Consider the following 22739-nt stretch of genomic DNA (forward strand, 5'->3'; position numbering starts at 1 on the left):
GGGCGGTCACACATTACTTGTTGAATCTTAAGAGTTTCTGGTTTTCAGAAGCTTTTACAGCAGATTTTTTAATATAAAAGAGGAAGAATAAGATCAGAATGTGAGTGAGCTGCTTTCTCTGTCAGATATACAGAACAGATAACACTGGGCACTGCTCACACTGACCATACCCGGGGGTCCTGCGCCATGTCTGCTCTGTGGTCCTATCTACTGATCACCATCTCTCTCCTCCACCAACTATGGGCAGAAGACATCTATCAGGAGGGAGGAGGTAAGATTCTTATTGTCTCAGGCTAAGCCTGTGTTTCTATATAGTGATTGTGGAATATAATCTGTAAATAAATGCAGGGAGTTGTCCTGGACCCACCAGGGATAGGTCCCAGTTATACCTCCATCACAAGTGTAATGCACACTCTGCAATATATGTAATATTCGAGATCTATTCACAATATCAACTTCAAGTCTGGGGAAGCCCTTTTACCTGCATAGTGGAAGGAAGTCCAAACATGTCTTTGTGGTTAAATTGTGGTCAGGAGAAATTCTAAGCACATAACTGAAAAAGTAATAATGGATAAATATGGATAATATGGATAAAAATGACATGAAACTATGGCCAAAAATGTTCCTTCTTCTTTCAAGGAAAATACACATTTGGAGTGTTTGTTACAATACAGTTACTTAACCCCACTTTCTAGATTGTAAGTGCTTCAGGACAGGGTCCTCTCCTCCTCCTGTGTCACTGTCTGTATCTGTCTGTCATTTGCAACCCCTATTTACTGTACAGCGCTGCATAATATGTTGGTGCTATATAAATACTGTTTAATATTATTAATAATATTAATATAATAATAATGAGTGGAGCCAGTGACAAGAGAGTAGGGGTAGGGCTGCCATGATGGTGGGCTCAGGGTGACAAAAGCAAAAGGGTTAATGGGGGAAGAGGGTCAGGTAGTGTTAAGAAGGAGAGGGGTTTGTGGAGTAAAAGAGAGGAGAGCAAAGTTTGGAAATGAAACATGGTAAGATGGTGGATACTTTTCTGGGCAATGCCAGAAGAAAAAAGTTGTCCATCTGCCCTTGGAGGTTGGGGAGGGTGCTGGTGGCTAAAAGAGTTAGTTATTCAAAGGCAATAGTTAGAAAAAGTTAGAAAATGTTTTCAGTGGTTGAAGGGACCCATCTGAAGTACGGTGGCTCTCAAAAGAAATGGAGAAGGTGGTCGATGTTCAAGATATTGTTCTCGAGCCAGTGGATTGCGGTTGGTAGTAGTAAGGGGATCTGGTGACCGACCTCAAGTTCTGAAGTTGGTGGTGGACAGGGCTTTCAGGACTTAGGTAGCAAGTATTACGAGGTTCATATAATTGCACTATTGTTATTATTTCTATATTGTTATTATTTTGTGGCTAATAATAGGGAGTGAATGGCAAAATAAAATGGCCGCTATGCCTATTTAACCCATTGGAGGTGTTGAGTATTTATTAGGGGACAACAATGGGTTTGGGTGGGAAAGGAGAAGAGGATGGAGAAGGATGAGGTGCCATGGTCTATGAGGTGGGCTATGGAGTAAGAGAGAAGATGAACTCTGAGCTCCCCCCAAAGTTAAGCTTGATAGGTGATGGTCAGTGATCTCCATAGCATGGAGGGGGCTTGGAAAACTGCTTTTGACCTAGAAACCTGGACCCCTCCATATGGTGTGAAGACCTTTTAAAAGCTGTGTGCTATATTTAGTAGCCATTATATGTGACACAACTATGGTCACTGCAGAAGGGGTCTGTTATTGGTTCCAAAACGTCACATGTCTTTCTGGGGCAAATAAAAACTGCTTTGAACACAGATGATCTCCTGTCACTTTCTATAAAGACAAGAGGCACCTTACATTAATATGTAATGTAATCCATACCCTTGTCCATCCAAATCATCTAAAAGATCTGGTTGATCAAGCAAGACCACCTCCTTCCATAGTAGCTCCATGCTCCAATTCTGACACTTATACTTCTATTGCAGGGGCTGTTACCGGGTGGTGTGCTGGGTACAGATGGGACTCGCCTTGGCTTAACTTGTGCTAGGTAATATCCTCTGTGTACAACAGGTCAGGGAATCCAGTCTATAGATTATAGCGTATCAGTCCTAAGATGTAGCAACTGTTTGCTTTTTTCAGGCTTTTCTCTTTTTTCTCACCTGGTGATCCTACCAGTAACACATTTCCTGTTCTAGGGTGAGAACCCCCACTCTGTATCTGTGGAGGATCAGCGTTGCCACTCTAGCCAAGAACTGCAGGACCCCTTTCCCTCTCTTCTCATCTCCAAAACATTGAAGGGTGTCCACCATCTCACCTTTACTCTTCAACATCTCACCGTCATTGTCTACCATCCTCCATATATTATTTATATTCTCTGAACAGACAAGGGTGCAGCATAGGCAGTGAGCACAGGAACTTATCAGCTTACAATTCTGGTAAAATTGTTTTTTTGGGGTAAAAAAAGAGAAGTTCATGGTTACGGTTTACATGAAATCCAAAAATAATTAGAAGAAATAAAAATGCCCTGTATCAGCTGAACCCTAAATCTGCAGGAGATCCAAGAGGAAGCTAGAAAACATCAGATTGGAGTAGAAGTGTCAGGGGTGTCAAACTCAAATACACAGTGGGCAAAAATTAAAAACTTGGACAAAAGTCGCAGGCCGACCTTGAAATTTATTTTAAAAAATTGAGGCGTGGTAAATCTTATGGATGGCCCGCCGCTGGAACTCCCTGTTCATTGAATTAGCACCGCTACTACAAATCCCGACATTACTTCTATCTATAAAGATGTCCAATGGGGGGCCAGGCATAGGCAGACAGCACGCCGGTCTATAGACCCGAGTGATGCCAGGAATTGTAGTAGCAGCACTATTTCAATGCAGCGGCGGGCCAGCTGCAGTTCATATTTAGGACTTCTCTGGGGGCCAAAAAAAAAGGACATTGAGGTCAAAGAGTTTGACACCCCTGCTGTATATGGAGAATATGAAAATAAAAGCTTTTCCTGTCCTTCGTCCATAAGCAATATTGGCTTCATTATACAAATTTCTATTAATGATAATTACATTACTTTTAAAGCAGGGATGGGAGATCGGGGATGAACTGGTGGTCAGACACATGTGGTTCCAATTTTTATGGCTTATCTAAACCTTTTCGTATTTACCATTGTGATATTGTAAAGCTGTGCATAGAAATAATAAGATAAATCGTCCATTCAATGTGAAAACTTCAGTTCTTTCCTAGGAATTTATTTGGTTTATCTGCCGAGCTCGATCTCACACAGACTGATACAAGAACCATCTTCCATTTCAATTTACTGATAGAAGGTTGATACGGTTTTGTTAACCTTCTTATTATACAATCTCCTATGAATGGCCAGAATGTGCAAAACCAAGCAGGATGGAAATATCCAGCCAATAGTAAGCATGGTAGACCACAGCTTGGACAATGACCGATTTGTTAAAAAATGACCTGAACTTTGTGTACAATGTGATCCACCACTCTAATATAAGTTCATTGTATAGTAATCCTTCAGTTTAATATCATTTTAGGATCTCCTATATATGGAATATAACAAATGTCAATATAGTAGATGGTGCAATGTTACTAATAAAGATTAAAAAAACTTCAGAGTGCCATCAGCAGAAATACACAGTTACCTGATATTTATATTAATAGATAAATATGGAAAATCTGTTCTGATTGGGTGAGGACAGTAAGTTCTGACCCTGAATTCTGAATCTGTTCTGTATTTCTCTTTGTATTTCACAAGCAATGGGATCCATCTTAGATAGTTTTCCTCGTTGTTGCATTGTTGAAAATGTGCCAGGTGTTCCAAAAACTCCAAAACATCTACCTGCCACATTGAAAAGTATCTCTGACCTGACATTTGAGAGTTAGCAGAACAGTACTTGGATGGCATACTCAGACAATTCTGTCTAAATGTCCATTTTCTTAATCTAATATTACATTAGGACAATAGTTTGTTGGGCACTTGGGGATATATAATATAAAACCATCTGCCATATCTGATCTTCTACCTCCTGTACTCATGCTGTCACAATTGACCTCTTATTCAAACGCTTTGAGAGTAGTTGCATATTCTGAATGTTCTGGGGAAATAGGATGAACCTGGTGAATGTGACCTACTTATCCAGAAGGGAGGGTGGCCTAGGTATGGCAGGTGTTTTCCTTTTCTCCTGGATGGGTGGGGATTTTCCAGTCCTGGTACATTGGGAAACTGGGCGAAATGTGAAAAAGGCAAGGATCCAGCAGGATGAGCTTATGTTACCCCAAATCTGAAAACAGTGAAGCAATGGCAGGTCACACGGGAGAAGATTAAAAACCTATCTAGGAAAATTCTGGAGATCAGGATTTTGTCTTCATTCTTTGATGGGATTGCCGAAGTCCAGGGAGAGGGGCTGAGGGTGGCTTTCATGGGAAACTTTACTGGGATGTAGAGAATCAGAAGACAAAATGGAGCATTTTCTGTTCCAATGCCCCCTCAATGTAGAAGAAAAGGGTGGAGAGGGCTCTAGATATTCCCTGTCTCAGTCACATGAGTTATGTGGAGGGGGTATATGGAGCATTCCAGGCTCCTGATTTTGATACTTTTTATAGTTAGTGCGGTGGTTGGGTATTACACTTGGAATGCATGGGGTGGGGAAAATGCGGGGTCTGGAGGTGGGGAGGATATAAGAGGGACCTGGATGAAAGCATTGAGGAACGTCTTGTTTGGGTTTACAAAGAACCAGTCCCATCTCTCTATTTTTACAGAGAACTATACTTTCACACTATACTTTCAGAAGCAATATTTTTTAATGAAAATGTTATTATTTTTCTTAGTATTATCCTCTCACTGTATTCCTCACTCCTTCAGTGTCTGCAGAGACTCAACAAAATAATGGAACCTCCAATGCATTAGAGACATTACAGCGGGAGCATAAACATCTGAATTCCAACCCTAGCAGTGATAGCCTCAAAAAAGACTTGGTGGTTCTAGGGGAAACCATCAGGAGGACAAGGGAGGAGGTGGAAATAAGAATTATCTATGGAAGGAAAGAGGAACTGGAGAGCAATAACGAGACTTTGCAGAGGATCCTCCAGGAGAAAGCAGAAGCTGACAACACAATAACTAATCTGAGAAGAAATCTCCAGGATACAGAAAGCCAGCTACAAGGGAAGAGCAATGAACTATTCCGGTAAGTGAATGTGATTCATCACCCAGAGGTGTACAATAAATGAGAGGTGAATGTCTATGTAATTTCGCCATGTGTGTTCATGCTTCTCTGAGAACAATGCCAGTCACATGTAGGGCCACACACTATACTGAATGGTGTAACACCTCCAGTCATGTATTCCTTCCCAATACAAACTGTTATTATTCAGGCATAAAGCCCTCTACAAGCTACATCATCATCTAGGTAATTTATCCTCAAGCTTTAGTTATACACAAGCAGTCAGAAATCAGCCAGTCCTGGGTTTTCCAATAGAAGGTGCATGATGCTTTGCAAACGTTTATTTGCAAAAAAAGAATGTGTACAGAGTGATTTATGTATGAGACAGATCAGAGTATGGGCTAAAATAGATAAGAAATAAAACTGACCAAAAATCACAATTAACATAATTTTAAATGATACTAGTATGGAATTTCTATGTTTTAGAGCTAAACTCACAACAAAGATAACTTAAAGCAGAACTAAGCTCTGGGGATACTCACCATTCCCCATTCCATCAAGGGCTCCACCATCTTCTCCCTTTTTCTTCTTTTCAACATTCTGGAAATCTTGATTGGTCTGGTCTAAGATGATGTAATTCCCGTGGAGGCACATGGAAGTTCATTTACCCAGAGGGGAGGCCTTTCCCAACCTTTTAAACCCTAATGGTCCTGGGAAACTCCTACTGAATGATACGCTTGGGTAGATAGGGCCACTAGGACATTACAGAAGAAGTGTGGGCCCTGAGAAGGCCAAGGCGCAGAGTCTAGGAGGGATCCAAGATTTCTCCAGAGCCTTTAGTGGCGGGGATGCTACCCTGCTGGTTACTGCCAAGTCACAATTCTTGGGCACACCAGAGTGGGCAGGATGATACATGATACCAAATCGATAGACAGAAGAATTGTCAAGGAAAGCCGGTGTCAAAGCAGGCAGCAAGCATGAGAGGTCAGGTCACAAGCCAGGGATCAAATACCAGGGATAAAGGAAATATACACCGGTGACACGGGGCTTCCGCAGACACAGGGAACACAGGAGACACTTGAAATAACAGGCGGCACAGGTGACACAGTAATATCCACAGACAGAGAGGAACAGCAGAAGGGAACTGGCGTGGAGACACATTACACGAACTCTGAGTGCTGTGTCTGAGCTAGCTTAATAGCCAGCGATAATTAGGAGGCTATTTCTACAGGATTTGTGAAACTGGTAAAACTTGGAAGAGCAGACAGCACCGCGCTTTAGCGAGGAAAAGGTAAGTGTGACACTGAATCCAATTGTTTGAAGATTATTGGGGGAAAAAAGCATAAAAATGGTATCTAGTGGAAGGAATTCTCCCCTACAATGGTGGCTGAAATATAACCTTATATACAACTAAAAATATCATTAGAGTCATGGAGCTGGAGCATGTATATAAACTTTATATAAAATACATTTATGTCCATATATTCTATTCTATAATATAATATATGAGTAATACGTCTTATGTATGAATCAGTACAATTGTTATTAATACACAGTTCTCATATGACATGTTTAATTTTGAAAACTCCCCTGAAGAAGCCTATACAGGTGAAATGGGTTGGGAGAGGAGACTTCATACCGTTTTTACTTATGGACTCACTTAAAATCCTGTGATTGTTAATGTTATATCTCATGCTTGGTCTATTTTGAAATATAGGAAGTAAAATTCAAGCTTATATTTTATCTCGGCCCTCACAACCTCTCTTTTTACCTCTCTGGGAGCACAAACATGTGAAATGTGAAATATTCTGTTATAATTGAAATGACAGAAGTAGATGAAATGATTCTCGTGATACAATGTGATACAATGCTCATTATTCTCACTATAGCTGTAAAAATAATTTGGAATCAGCCATGCGGCAGAAGCGGAAAGACAACCAGGAAATTACCAATTTGAATCATGTTCTCACTGCTACTAAAAGGGATCTGAGTACAGAGAAAGCCGATATAGCCCGGAAGACAGAAGAACTCTCTACGATGAGGAAGACTCTGAGTGACCTTCAGGAGGAGCAGAAAAAATCCCAGCTTCAGCTGAAGAAGCTCCATGACCTGGAGGAGAAGATGAGGGTAGCTGAGAATTGCTTCTTCCAAACCTGTAAGTGTGCAGAGTGTGCCGGGATCTCACAGAAAATGGAGAATCAAATTCTTGTCACCTAAACGTTTATCTCCAAATTGGGTTACTCAAGTAGAGGTAGACCTTTCCCCCTTTGTTGTATAGTTAGGTTGCTGTGGCACAATTTTCTTACCTAAGGGTTACCTGGGCTTATTCAGGTCTCACCTTAACCTGGGTGGCCATTAAGACCGTGCATTGGCCAGAATCTGGAGATATGATATATATCATGATAGAGGGCTTATATGTCATTTTACATTTGTAGTTACAAGCTTTCACTTTCTTTCCAGGTGATGGTGAGAAGAATGAGGAGGAATCTGGTAAGTTCTTGTGTCAGAATGGCCATGTGTTGAATAGGCACTTCAACTGGGGGGGGGAGGAGGAGGCATGTGGATAGTTTGGGGTGGAAACAAAGAAAGATTAAGTTTGGGTACGTGATGGGTCAAGCATGAGCAAAGTCTAACTTTTAACAAGGGCAGATAGAATACCCCCCATATCCTAACACATCTCTGATTACATGCTGATCCTAATACACAACCCCCTCCATCTTCCATAGACATGGCTGCCATATGTCCATGGGGCTGGAAGGAGATAGATGAGATGTGTTTCTATTTCTCCAGTCAGAGTGATGTTCGATACAAGGCGGCCGAGGACTGCACAATGAAAAACGCCACACTGGCCAAAATACAGGACAGCGACTCCACTCTGAAGGTACCAAAATAATTTATTATAGAGAATAATACAATGTAACACAATGTAATCACTCATCAATGGCCATCTATGGGGTATCTTTGTTTTGGAAAAATGAGAAAAAGCTCCCATAGCTTTCTGCTCTAATAATATATTTCATTTGTTTACCTTCAATAGTTTGCAATGGTAAAAAAATTGTATTGCACCTATGAAAAAATCCCTTTTGTATCTCCCATCCACGCAAAATGATCATTTATAGCTTTTCAGTGGTAGAAACCATCAGAGATAATAGGAAGAGATATTTAATATTGGGGAGAAATTGATTACATGACAAAAATTTGTGTGATGACCCCCATTCCCCATCCCATGCCCCAGCCCATGGAGATTCATGAACAGAGAGAACTACTTAGGATGGAAAATCAAGAAAAAGTCAGGATTATAAATACAGCAATTTGCCTCTACATAGCAAATGGCTTCCTGAAATATAAGGATTCTGTATGCCAGTCTTCGAGAGGCTCAATATTTCCCCAAATAGGGAAACCCAACTAGGAGAATCCCAGGAGAGAACTTTTCAATCTATCAGATCCAGAAGAAAATGTATGCAGGGCAATCATTGATGTCTGTTGGACCCATTTCATTTATTCTTTTTATATATAGGGTTTTTACACAGACTAAAGCAATTCTATCTCTGCATAGGATGGATGTTTTTAGTGTTCCCTTCACAATTTCTCTGCTTTCAGGGCCCACGCAATCCCCATACATATATTCAGTATGTGTTTCTTCTCTGTAATACATCACTATTTGTTCACACAGCCCCCCATATATGAATATACAGTATATTCTAGGCTGAATCACCTGTGTGTCCCTCATAACCAGAAATCTTCATATGTAGTGTCATTGCTCCATATATATCCACAGGTTATACAACTACAGAGACAAAAATGAACCAATGCACTGAATAGAGCGGATAATATCACATTTTCTTGAATGAAATGTTAATAAAAAACACTTACAAAGGGATGACTTGTTTACCATTTTGGCCCTGATTTACAAATGTTCTCCAAGATTTGAGAAGATAGACGATCATGGGAGGAACTGGATGATCCAGCAAACCTGAAATTGATTTGATCCAGGATTTAAAATCTTTGTCAAAGATATCCCATTCCAGGTGTGCTTGATCACCCATCCGATTCTCCAATGATAATCATCCTTCTTTAGTCTTGGAGAGCTTTAATTAATCAAACTCATTGGTGTGAATTGAGGACATCAATGCACCTCCACTGATACTAGAAATCTTTTTTCTTGGTGATTTGATTTGTTTTAATGTGTCTGAGCTCCTCCCATGTCACCCCTTCCACATCTCCTTATACTTAGGTACAAAATGTATGGTTTACTTTAATCAGCATCACAATGAAATGAATTCAGTAGTTACTTTCACACAGCCCCAACCAGCGTCTGCTCCCACTGAGAAGGGCTAGATGAGGATCCAGATCCTTTTTCCATACATTATCATTATCATTATTATTATTATTTCTATTATTATTAAACAGGATTTAATAAGATGAAGTTTATTTTCTGTGGGCGGTGAGGCGTGTTTAAAAATAGGGTTCTCCGTTTTGATTTGGCTAACTTTGTGGTAAGTCTTTTTTAGTAGTTTTTTGCTATACCCACGTTGTGTGAGTCTATCACTGAGGGATTTGGCTTCCCGTTTGAAGTCGTCAAATTTATTGCAGTTTCTCTTAAGCCGTAACATTCAGTTGTAGGGGGTGCTACAGATCAACTCTTTAGTATGTGCACTCAAGGCATGTAGTAGCGTGTTTCCTGATGTTTCTTTCCTATATATGTCACACTTACCTGTTCTTCACTAAAACACAGGCATCTCTCCCCTGCTCATTTGGGCAGTTCTGATGCTGGACGCGCCTCTGTTTCCAGGCTTTATCGACTCTGTCCATGCCACTGGCCAATCAAAAAGTAGCCTCTTAGCCAGTCCTGAATATTTAGCTTACTCACAGACTTCATTCTGTGTTCGTGCAACAAGTTAGTACTGCCAAGGGTCCTAGTTCTGTGAACTAGTCCTGTACACCTGCCACTTAATCTAGTGTTTCCTGTGTCCAGCTCCTATGTTAACCCCTCGTTGTCCAGTCTGTTGGTTCCCAGCCCACTTCCCTGTGCTGTTCCTGTGTTCCTGTTTGACTGTGGATATCCTTGCTTCTCCTGTGCCTCCTGCTGTTTCCAGTGTCTCCAGTGTTCCCTGTACCCGTAGTGGCCCCTGTGTTATTGCTGTCTCCTGGATCCCTTGTTATTGACCTTATTGCTATTGAGTATGAACTGACCTCTCTTGCTTGCTGCCTGTCTCAACCCCGGCTTTCCTTGACTGAAAATCCTGCCTGGGGATTTGGTACCATGCACTGCAACCTGGCAGTAACCAGCAGGGCAACATCCTCATCATCAGAGGCTCTGGAGAAAACCTGGATACAGTTTAGACTTTGCACCTTGCCCCTTCTCAGGGCTTGCACCACCTCCATACGCCCCCTAGTGGTCCTGTCTCTCCATGCTTGACAATATAGGGAAGTAGAAACCTGCAAATCTTTTGATATGGTGATATTAACATCCATAAAATGAATGGATGAAAATGATGATTCATAATAAATTTGAGATTGTACTGGTTTGTTGTATGAATTGATACGCCTCTATAAGAAGATCTTCAGGGCCTCTTAAAAAAATTAGGATGTCATTAATGTATCCTAGGCATAATAATATATGAGTCCGAAACATTGTGAAATCTGGGTTAGAGAAAAAAAGATTTTACCAATGTCCTAAATATATGTTCACATAGGATGGGGCACACTTCATCGCGACACCTTAAAAATTACAGGTTAAGAGCGATAATGAAGGTATTGTAAGCCTAGTGTATGGGATCATTTGATTGTAGGGTAGAAGCGATGACCTGCAGACCCAAGTGTGAAGTATGCTACTATAGAGCCCATCAAGGGGGGAACTGTGAATGCATGTAGTTAATGTGGAAGTTGGATGGTGTCTTTGACGTAGGAGGGTAAGCAGGTCACATAAGGTCTAAGATACATATCCACCATACTACTGGCATTGGATAAGATTGAGTTAATTCCAGCTAAAATGGGTCTACCCGTGAGGTTATTGATGTCTTTATTTACTGTAAAAAGGTGAGTAGGATAGGGTGTTTCATCCAAAGAAATTCTCATTCATCATAGAAGGTGTTTAATAAAGAAGAGTGTATTGTTTTATACCATTCATCGTTTTGTAAAATCTTTTGACAAATCATCTCATTGTCAGAATTGTTCATGATCATTGGTTTGATCATAATATAGGGGTTATTTTATAGACTAAAGAACTTTCCTATGATTGGGTGAAAAGTTGGCAGAAAAATGGGTTGTGGAGTCAAATTCTAGGATCTGTTTTGTGATCATGTTAACAAATGTTTCTACATGGGGATTAGGGAAGAGAGGTGGAATGTAGGAGGACTTAGGACAGAATGAAGGAATAGTAGATTGGTCAGATGTGGCTGGTGGTGCTTCTTGAGAAATGCTGGCCATTTGGTCATTTTCGTGTAAGAGTTCCTGTAAGGTTCTAAGGGTTTTAAAATCTTCAATTTTGAGACCTTTAAAAAAAGAAATGTCCAGTAGGGGGTTTGGTTTAAATGTTTTATCGAACATTAATTTCAAGGTGACTTTGCATGCAAAGAGGTTACTTTTCTTAATCAGTTCAAATTTGATAATCTAGGTGTCCAGTGGGACAAAGCGATAAGCCCATCTTAAGTGTTTTCCTCTTCCAGTTTTGGGGTATATGAGAATAGGTTGATCACTTCAAGATTTTTTGGGGGGAAGTTTCTTGAAGTAGTTGGTGATCGAGCCTTTGGTCATTGTGGGCGATGGAAGATATGGTACCTAAAAAAGATTTCTGAGTTTGAGTCTTTGGAATGGCTCCAAAAATAAATATAGGTGTTGGAAATTGTTGGAAATGATTGTAATGAGATCTTCTTCTTTCTCCAACATCTACCAAGTCAGTGATGACCAAACTACAGCTCTCACCCCCATCCCATGGTCATCTCCAACCCCACTTCTACCACATACAATGGAGTTTCTCGATGGACAATAGTATTTCTCAGTAAGAAAAAGGAAAAAACTCAATCATGCTATTGAAATTGAACGCACAAATATGATTGGTTGTCATGGGTCAATCTTGTAGACATATGGACAAGTTCTGCAGATGTTGTCACTTGGGGATCACACTGGGATATTCCCTTTTATGTATTTCAGGATTTGATTCGGAAAGAGGGAAAAAGTTTCTGGATTGGTCTGTCCAAGATTCATAATGAGTGGAAGTGGTCAGATGGCAGCATTGAGTGAGTTATTTTCCCAATATTTGTATGTAAACTACAAGAAGGAAAGATGCAGTGGGGGTGATTTACATTTTATATTTAAAGTAGGAGTTCAGGCTGTGCGCTTTGGAAAATTAATTATCAATCTGCAAGGGAATTGTCAGCCAGTATAGTGAATGAGTTCTGCTGACATCATGTGTAAGCAAACATTCTCTTCTTTCAGACCAAAATTTTGGGTGAATTTTTAACTTATTTACTAAACTAAGTGCAAATTCCCTAAGTGCACAGCCTAAATTTCCTTAGTAAACCAACCCAACTGAATGTTGAAGGAAATTGTCATTTCAGCTTTATATAAAATACAATTTCACCAAAACAAATTCAGGATATCTACCATTTTGTTTCTTGTTATATCCAAGCCCACCCTGGTGACCTCTACACTGAACCCAGCACTGCAAGGTGTATCATTTGTAAACCCCATGGTTTTGGGTTTTTCCTGAGTTGGGTGAGGAGATCCAAGGTGATCTGGTGGGATTAGGATCCATCAATTGGAGGTGGTTCACCAATCTCTCCTGCCAGCGCTGGGTTTAACATTAGACCCTGCGGAGAGATTGAGGCAGCTATTCCTGTATGGTTTTCTGCCTCATACCTTCCTCATTGGTAGACAGGTAATATCAGCTTGTTTATAGAGTTCTTTAATATTTCAGAATATTACAGCAATGAATAGCACAGATCTAATAATTCCAGTTCATCAATGTTCTTCAGATGTGAAACAGATCTAAGAACACTTTTCTTATTTTTTCCAGGAAAGATATTCAATCCAAGGGGGATCTCTGTGCCAAGGCCTCACCCACCCTGCACGTCCTGTCTTGTAGTTCTTCTCTGCCGTGGATCTGTCAGAAGAAGGCCATGGAATGCAGACTAGGGATGGAGAATCTGCGCTGCTTCATGGAGAAGATTAAAGTCTTTAGAGAAGAGAAATAAACAAGATGCATCTAATCTAACAGCCACTTACAACAATTCTTTGTAGTCGGATCAGAAAACATGTATATGTGTGAAAAATAACGTTTTATACAGATCAGCAACGTGATTGTGTTTGCTTTGGTCTTATTAGCCTCTTACGCTGATACTTTTCTGCTGCCTTTTTGACTGTTACAAGAACTCGTCTTGTTGGGTTTTCGCTGTAATTGAACTTTAGGTTTCCGCTTTTAAGCTGTTTTGTACAGTGTGTATTATGAACAAATAACAGTTCATGACATGGGGCAGCCATGACAGACGACTCCCAGAGCATTATAGATTTCACAGACAGGGCCCGGCAGACACAATAATCTGTGGATGCTCTACCAAAATGTTACAAACAAACTGATCTGCCTAACACAGGGCCCTAAAAGAAAAATAAATACTTTGATAGTGTGAATGGTGAGACAGAGGAGAGAATGATGCCTGTGCTGGGGAAGATACAGCGGAGAGCAGAATATGTGTGCTGGGGAGGGTACAGCAGGAGGACCAATATGTGTGCTGGGGAGGGTACAGCAAGAGGACCAATATGTGTGCTGGGGAGGGTACAGCCGGAGGACCAATATGTGTGCTGGGGCGGATACAGGAGGAGGACCAATATGTGTGCTGGGGAGATATGTGTGCTGGGGAGGGTACAGCCGGAGGACCAATATGTGTGCTGGGGCGGATACAGGAGGAGGACCAATATGTGTGCTGGGGAGGGTACAGCGGGGGGACCAATATGGGTGCTGGGGAGGGTACAGCAAGGGGACCAATATGGGTGCTGGGGAGGGTACAAGAGGAGGACTAATATGTGTGCTGGGGAGGGTACAGCAAGGGGACCAATATGGGTGCTGGGGAGGCTACAGGGGGAGGACTAATATGTGTGCTGGGGAGGGTACAGGAGTGAATCCAAAGTGAGATCATGATTGGGAAGCATTTTGAAGGCTGTGATTTAGGAAGAACTCTAATATATATATATCTAATTCTTGTGATCAAAAAAAGTATTTGTCTAATTCTGATTCATCAGACAACAAATCCATCCTGATTAGTGATGGGTGAAAGTACTGAGGTTATGTTCACTACAGTTTTACTAGATTAAAATTCCTTTGAAATTTTCCAAACCCATTAATTCAAATGAGAGGGGACATTCTATGAAGAATACTATATTCTTTTCTTGGCCTCCTCTGTTCTAGATGCCATCCCTGCTTTCATACATATGTGTGTATAGGATTAAAAGTTCTGTGCAGAAAGATATTTATATATTAGAACTTTTTTTTGGGGTAATATTGGCTAATCTCCATCACCTTCACATTGATTAGTGGCCGTTTTTTTGGCAGCAAAAATTTGGTGTATTGGAAGACTGTGTCATAAATTTCATCTTTCTATGATATTATTATCCATGATGGGTTTGCCATGACTTATCAGTATGATGACATGACAATTAGGATTGGGGCTGATCCAGGGGTGAGCGCTTAGATTGGGGTGTAGAGGTTGGCCTCGACTTCCTCGGTTTGGTAAGTTTTAATTGGAGGGGTTATACAGTCATAAATACATATCAATACAAATATATAGCTGCCGGAATACCAGTAACGTGTACAGTGAATGTTAAATAAAGGAAATCTGTGTAGTTGAGTGACAACCTGTGGCCTAAATTACTTCACTGCCATGTTTGTTGTGATTTGCCATGTGCATCCATCTTATCATGGTGTGGTGGGCTTGTGACAAGAGGTGGCACCAATGTGTCTGGTGTGTGTAGAAAGCGAGTCTGGTGACAAGGATTTCAGCTCGCAGGACAGCTTAGAAAGATCACCCGGCTACACAACTCCTAGATTACTCCTGATTGCTGGAAGGTGATATCCTTCTCACCCAATTGTATGAACCCAGGAATGGTGGGAGGTAACCTCCTCACCCAATCATCTATGGACTCAATGATGGTGGAAGGTGACCTCCTCACCCACACATGTATGAACCCACAATTCCTGCTTATCCAATCACCAATGAACCCAAGAGATGGTTGGGAGGTTACCTACGACTGCCCAATCACATATAGATCAAAAGGTAATAGGGTATAATTCTGATCAATGAACCCACTAGGAAAATTAACATACTACAAACCAGCATATTCCAGACAAAACCCTATATACACAGTATACCTACCCTAGCAGTAGTAACCCTATAATACCTTCTTTGGTGTAATAAAACCCAGTCCCCCAGTAATGCCAGGGAGGAATGACAATCATTCAGGCACCATACCACCACACATCAAACAGAACACGGTATCTATACACAGAGATGTGACCTTCAAAAATAACATATAGGTCTGAAGAATGAGATTCATGGGTACGGTGCTTTCATAGAGCAGATGTGTGGTAATAGTTTATTTCTGGAATCTATTCCTAGCTTCCCCCAGGCTCTCGTAAGTGCTCCGATCATCATCATCCTTGTCTGTAGAAGAATCTTTTCTTCTTTTTCTTACCTTCCCCTAAAATACATAGAAAGCAGAAAGTCAGCATTAGTGACATTATGGTGGTTTTTGTTCTAGAGTGTACCAACCAGTGGAGAGAAGGTCCCCCTTAGACTGGTGGTCAGTGGGAGAAATGTACCCATTGAATGATGGTCCCTTCCTTCCCATAGGTTGCTGGTCATTGGAAAGAATTCCCTTCTTACAGTGGTGGTCAGAAATCTACCCTTCAAATAGCTTCAGGATCATTGCTGTTATACTTTTGACTTTAGCAAGTTGCATTGACCCCAGAAGTATGTAGACACCTTCAGGTACAATGTCAAGCAGCCACAGCTCAAGGAACCCCTAGAAACTTCCAGATGGATGCTAAGGAACTGTGCTGGTCTTCAAGGCCGTTAAAATGGATCTTAGGAACATATCTGAGATGAGGAGTTGAGACATTTCATTCTTATTGGATGTACGTGGTCAGTGTTAGGGAAGCTTGATGAACCGGGACCATGAGAGAACATGAGATGGGTCAGAGCAGAGCTATGGAAGAAACATTTGGTGTAATGGTGTGAGATGATTTATGATGTCATTGTGTACCGGTTACTTTGTATAAAGTCAGATACTCACCGCAGGATTTCTCCTCCCCATCCAAGGAGTCAGTGGAGTCACACAGAGACCCAGCAGAACCAGAACTTTCAGACTCAGCACTGTGACAATGATCCCCGGGGATGACGGTGACAACACACTGGATTCAGAGGACACAAGAAAAGACCGGAACATATTCATAAGATGATAAAATAAATACTATAAAATTTTTCCACTCCTAGGTCCCTTTCACCCCATCATGTTAGAATGTAACACACTGCAAGATGTCATGTGACTTGCAGATCCCACCAATTAAAATGCATCTTGTAGTTTCAGGGAGTTTTTCATGTGTTCCCATTGATTATAATATAAGCTCCATTTTCACCAAAACAGACAAAAGATGGAGAAAGCAACACAACACATCACACTGCCCTATAACACAACAATATTTCCACAATATTTCCATCTTTTATGTGATCTGCCATGGCTCTACCTTTTCCCAGCCTTAAATCAGTTACCCTTGTTTCATCTATTGTAGTTAGGTGCCCCCATCTTATTATTTGTGCCCAAATAAATCTACTTTTGGTTTCCCTCCATCATTGTCACAGTGTCACAGGCCTGGTGGTGAACCGTCTAAGAGACTTGTATGGGCTCAGAGGCTTAGACACCATCCTCTGACTTCACCAGCACACCGCACAAGGGGTGATGAACTTTAGGAGATGGTGCCTAGGTTTTGGCCTTACACACAAGGGCTGGTAACTGCTGACTGATTGGGACAAAGTGTAGTACAGAAGTTTGAGGCAGAAGCGTAGTCAGTCCAACCAAATGTCAGGGCAGGCAGCAATCAGTCAGCCAAAGCCGGGGTTGGTATACCAGAGAGTCAGAAACAGGAGCAGGAATTGCAGACAAGAACCTGGAAGCAGAGTCTAGTAGGTTTCCGGGTCACTTTGTTATATAAGGAGACCATGTGATAACTGGAGACCATGTGAACCCCCACCAGAGGGAGTGCTGGAGAGGAGGCAGTTCAGGAGGTGTTCACATTTCTGCCAACAGGTGGAATGCGCCTGTCATAAAGTCACATGACCTAGAAAAGGAAGTGACCAGAGCATAGAATTCCTAAGCAGAGTTTCTGCTGGCAGGTAAGTGCAAGGTGGGTGATACAGGGGAAGGCACAGAACCAATGGTGCTGCGGGGATCTGTGACAATTATCTGTATTAGTTCTAAATTTTCCACTGGATTACAAAGCCCAGCTGAAAAAGGCTCAGTGAAGGTCAGGAGGAGGTCGAATCAGATAATCTTAAACAGATGTCAGCCGCCCCCACAGACCGGATATCTGCCAAATATTTCCACCCCAAAAGGTTCCTATTATAATTTCTCGTGTCTGAAGATATTTGTACTTACATTGTGAAGGAGCCGTCTGTCCTGTCTGTGGTCACACCTGTGGAATAGATAGAACATTTCCTGATCCATCAGACATATTGCGAGTATTAGATTAAACCCAAACCATCACCTTCTCTTATTGACCCCCCTATGGTCTGTGAATCATGGAAGTGTTTGTTATATCTGTCCAATAAATGTATAAAGTATCTGGTGATCTGGTATGTAATCCAGACATGTCTGGTGTCCTCTGTCTGATTTATCATCAACAGAGTAATAGCAAAACACAAAGGGCAGGGCTGACACCACTCAGATCAATCAACAAACGTATGTGGTGGTTGTAGTCACCATAAGATTTGTAATTCTGTCCAGCCAGTCCTTAGATTTACGCATTTCTGTTGGACAGAACAGCCAGCGACTTGATATTTCCCTGCTTCAATTAGGCAAATACAAAATCATCACCCCACCCTCAACCTGTATCTGTCCAATGAAGAAGCAGAAGCACACTGATGAGGTCATCCTTCTGCTCACCCTGTTTACTCCATCTATCATCCTGCTTTTTATCAGCACATGTGCATGCACAACACCTGATTGGCACCTAGCTCTGCTCCTCCCACCGCTGGAGGTGATTGATTGGCTGATTCGTTGTAAGATCAGATGTTTACATTGCTTACATTTACAAATAGGTTTAATGTGTTTTATGATGAACACATAAATACAATAATTGGGGTTTTCCTATAATCTGCCTAAACTCAGCTTTTTCTTCAGCGTTAAAACCTAAAATTGGCTGGGAGGCAGCTCAGTCTGGATAGGCAGGGTAGGCCAGGTCCTTTGGTAGGTGAGACTTTAAGTCCCTTCTGTCAAAACTTCTAATATTTACCTGCAATCAGGTATGAATATGCAATGTACGTTTATATGTATGTCTATATATGTAAGTTCAGGGTGGATGTGTGAAATGAGCGAAGCAAGGAGATGCTTCAGCTGGCAGAAGTGGGGAAGATGCAGCAGTGCTGGGAATGGATGTTGGGTTTGAAGAAAATAATAGAAGTGAAGGCTACAAAGGCTCAGCTCAGGTGTGACAGTTCCTTTCCTTGGGACTGTCCATTGGGTGCGATGCATAATGTGAATTTGTTTCAGGATTTTGTTAAATTGCGAATATCGCCATTTTTTAATAAATTCCTATGCAGTGAATGAAGACAGAAGGGATTTTTAGATTTATGCTGATTCCCTAACAATCTGCACCCTGAGTGGGGTTAAACATCTATAACACCACATGCAGTAAGGAATCTTCAAACCAACGTACCTCCAATGAAACCAGCTAAAGCACAGGATGACTTCTCCACCTGCAGAAGAGGAAACATAACATTTATAGGACATTTCACTTGGGAAGATTAAGGAAAGGTTATTAACCCAACACTGGGTCAGTTCCATGAACTGTGAGTGAACTAAACAGAGCCAATTCAGCCAACATATAATAAATTGGCTGCTTGTGTACCCAGCACCGTGACATAGCATTAGGGAGTCCTCGGCATTGTATGAGCTCCAGCAGGAATTACATATGACAGCCCTATTCACATGTATAGTGTTAAAAGAATGTATAATGTCAAAAAAAATGTTAAATTTTACAGAATCAGTAATACACATTAATATTTAGTATATTTAATATTAATATATTCTTATATAATATATATTTTTTTACATGAATTTGACATAAAACATTTTACTTGTATGTGGACTGGCCCTTTAAATTATAAAATTTAAATAAATAAAAAAGTCACCCAAAGTCCTTTGTTGCCGATACCTGACCATCGCAGATCATTGACATTTTGGGTGGGTGGAATATCTCCTCTGCTCCCTTGGTGAAAGCTGTGGTTTTCTCCACCCAATCATAGGGCCAGTAGTAGTGTACAAGCAGATATTTACCCCGAGAAGAGTCCAATACCTACAGCAGTACCATTTTTTTAACAAATAGGCCCCTGGAAAGGTAAGTACAGAACGTCCCACATTATAGTATGAGGGTCACCTCAACCAATTGTTAGCAGTTCCTCACCTGATTGGCCCATTCAGATTAGGAACTGGGTGGAGTTGTATGGTGACATTACTTGTTGTGTTCTCCATGTGATGAGGAGGATCTGGAAGAGAAGATTCACGAATATTTTTAGGAAACAGAACCGATCCTTTATGTGGCAGTGAAGTTTGTCTGACCAGAGATGGACATTGCACATGTATGAGTAGTTTAGACAGCACCGGCCGGCCCTTTGCCTAAATGGAAAACCCATAGTCTTGCTCCAATGCTCTTTCAGAACGGCAATGGCTCCTGCCATGCAGAATAAATAGCTGCTATCTCCCCTTTGAAGATGTATTCACTCTGACTACAACTGTTACCAGAGTTCCTTAAGATCCAACAGTAATTTTTGGGGTTCTCGGAGACTCCATTCACATTTAAATAGTCAGCTCCTGGGATGAATTTGCTGCAACACTAGTAAATTATTCTTCAATATTTGGAACGTTCAACTATTTGAGTTCAAATAATTTGTTCCTTTTATATACATTGCCAGCTTTATGTACATTCACAACCTTTAGATAATGGCATGATGACAACAGAAACCCCAATAGAGAGCAGCAAATGACTCATTGTAATCCCTCCAGGCTGAGATATTCATCTAGAAAGAATTATTTCATGGGTTATATCTTATTTATTCATTTCATAATCACCTGGTCATAAATAACATAACATAATAACAGTTTCAGACCATTTTCCTAATTGTGTGTTGATAACATTTAATACAGAGTGCACCCTTGTACACAGAATTTCCAGAACATTATCGGTTATCTAACAAAATCACGGAACTAGCTGTCATATTTCAGACACTTGATGCCTGACGGAACTCTCAACAGGAAGCTGCTGAGTTATTTCTCTGGGTTTATATTTGAACATTTTCTATTTGCTAAACAAACGGATTTTCCAATAGGAGGAATGAGGAAACTGGAAAAATGTGAAAGGTGCCAATAGCGCCACCTTCTGCCTGGATATAAGAACACAAAATATTCATTGATAATACTTTTTAAATTCTCTTTTGTACGTAAAATTATTTGGAATGCTTTTTTAATCCTGATCATTATATATAAAAATGGAAAATATGTGGATCACCACTCTAGATTCCCTTATAGTCATCTGTTCAGATGGATTGTACAACATTTAGTGGCAGAAGCCATCCAGCAGTATTAGTAACATTGTCCAGCAGGTAAAAGTTGTATTTATTGTCTATTTGTAATTTATTATATATTAGCATTAAACAATCTTAGGCATCAGTTGTAAATCGCGGTCACCTAATAAATGTCACATAAAATTGACTTCCAGATAATAAATGGGGCCGATAATGGAACACGTAAATAGTAACGGCTGAATATGGAGCTGAGATTATATAATAAATATACAAAGCATAGGATTATTTTACCTGGAAACCAGTGATTGTTCCCCGTCCATTATCCAATGTCCATGTTATTCTATTATCTTCCATTGATGGAACTTTCACTATTTTAGGTTTATCAGGTACTGGATGGAAAAGAATAACAGATTCAGAATAAATTGTCCATACACACACAGATCAGAGCGGGCTGATAGTACAATCCTACAATCAATGTATAAATACACACATGTAGTCATACTAAGATACTTCCCCCCACATCTGAAATACTCTCTGTGGACACGGGGGGAAAGACGGCAAGGTAGTTGCTTTAGGGAAGAAAAAAAGTAAATCCAACCCTTCATGCCATAGGTTTACACAACACTATATAAATTTAACAGCAAATTTGGCCAACATGACCTTTTGGTAATACATGGCATGTAGGGAGCAATGAGGGAAGGAACAAAGCTAGCAGATAAATATCAATTTTTATGAAAGAACATTCTATTTGCACATTATGCTGAGAAAGCAATGCGTGTTCCTTCATCTGATCGCTGAGCGCTGTAATGTACATCAGGATGGGATATGATTCGGCCATGTTACATGTGGGGAATATATTTCTATATTCCGGCTCTACAGGTTCCTCCATTGGGGCCCGCCAGAAGTCTACATTTCCCTACAAGCATACAATACAATGAAGGTTTGGCGGTTGGTTCTATCATTAGATAAACATGGCGGCCGATATCCATAAAGTGAGCATGTAACCAGGGACAGATCACCTTATCTGTATTCATGTTCCTGGACAATCATTTCAGGTCAGCAGTGACAGATCCCATATTTCACATGAGTTTCCAGAAATGATAAGTGACAGTGTGAGACAATACTTGTATAAGAACAGACAATTCTCTCACCTGACTCCGCCGTCCTAATATCTGGGCTCTGCAGATTATAATATCCCGGGTCTGTATAAATGGTGGTGTATATTCTATACAGAGAGAACGGAGATCGGTGGAGATCGGTGAATGTCACATTTTTATCATTAGAAGTTGTACATAATCTATAATAATTCGGCACAGGACAACATTGCAAAGTAAATCTCCAGTGATCAGGACATGGCGGAGTGCAGGAGATCCGGGCGCTGATACTGGTCGGGGTGACTGTCCAATCCATCATTGTGACTCCTGAGACAACATGGAGACATTAAAGTGTCAGTGTTATAGAAGATCTGTCAGTGTATGTGCAGAGGACGGAGATCCCCCGCTGCCCTCATCTATTAATGATATCATGGGGGAATCTGAGGTCTGGGGGCATCACATAGCAGATAGAGGGGGGCAGAACTATATGGGGCCATCACTGAGATATAATCGGGGTCTGGGAAGAGATTGGACACATTGACATTGGATTACTATCAGGCTGTTACTCTGCAAATCACTTAGCTTAGTGAATGCTGACATTCATCCAATCAGTCCAATCAGGAAAAGTGAGAATTCCTTTGTAGAGTGATATTCCCCTTTGCTAAGGGAA

At 40.9% G+C, this 22739-nt stretch overlaps 2 protein-coding genes and 1 long non-coding RNA gene across 3 annotated transcripts in view; 1 reads left to right on the top strand and 2 right to left on the bottom strand.

The window, feature by feature from the left end:
- The window catches only part of LOC140332800 (zona pellucida sperm-binding protein 3 receptor-like), a 59286-nt gene that overhangs the window by 11576 nt on the left and 24971 nt on the right, over positions 1-22739 (bottom strand). The gene's annotated exons all lie outside the window — the stretch shown is intronic.
- Positions 1201-13844, top strand: LOC140332383 (uncharacterized). Its single transcript, XM_072413654.1, has 7 exons — positions 1201-1252; positions 4890-5211; positions 7077-7342; positions 7648-7677; positions 7914-8068; positions 12340-12425; positions 13205-13844. The coding sequence occupies exons 1-7, from the start codon at positions 1201-1203 to the stop codon at positions 13380-13382; spliced, it is 1089 nt and encodes a 362-aa protein (XP_072269755.1). The 3' UTR covers positions 13383-13844.
- On the bottom strand, positions 20429-22217 carry LOC140332637 (uncharacterized). The gene is made up of 3 exons (XR_011921216.1): positions 22127-22217; positions 21267-21364; positions 20429-20471 (listed from the first exon to the last, which is right to left on the bottom strand). It is a non-coding gene; the product is annotated as an uncharacterized lncRNA (long non-coding RNA).

This window comes from Pyxicephalus adspersus, chromosome 6 (assembly GCF_032062135.1).
Source record: "Pyxicephalus adspersus chromosome 6, UCB_Pads_2.0, whole genome shotgun sequence".
Lineage (NCBI taxonomy): Eukaryota > Metazoa > Chordata > Amphibia > Anura > Pyxicephalidae > Pyxicephalus > Pyxicephalus adspersus.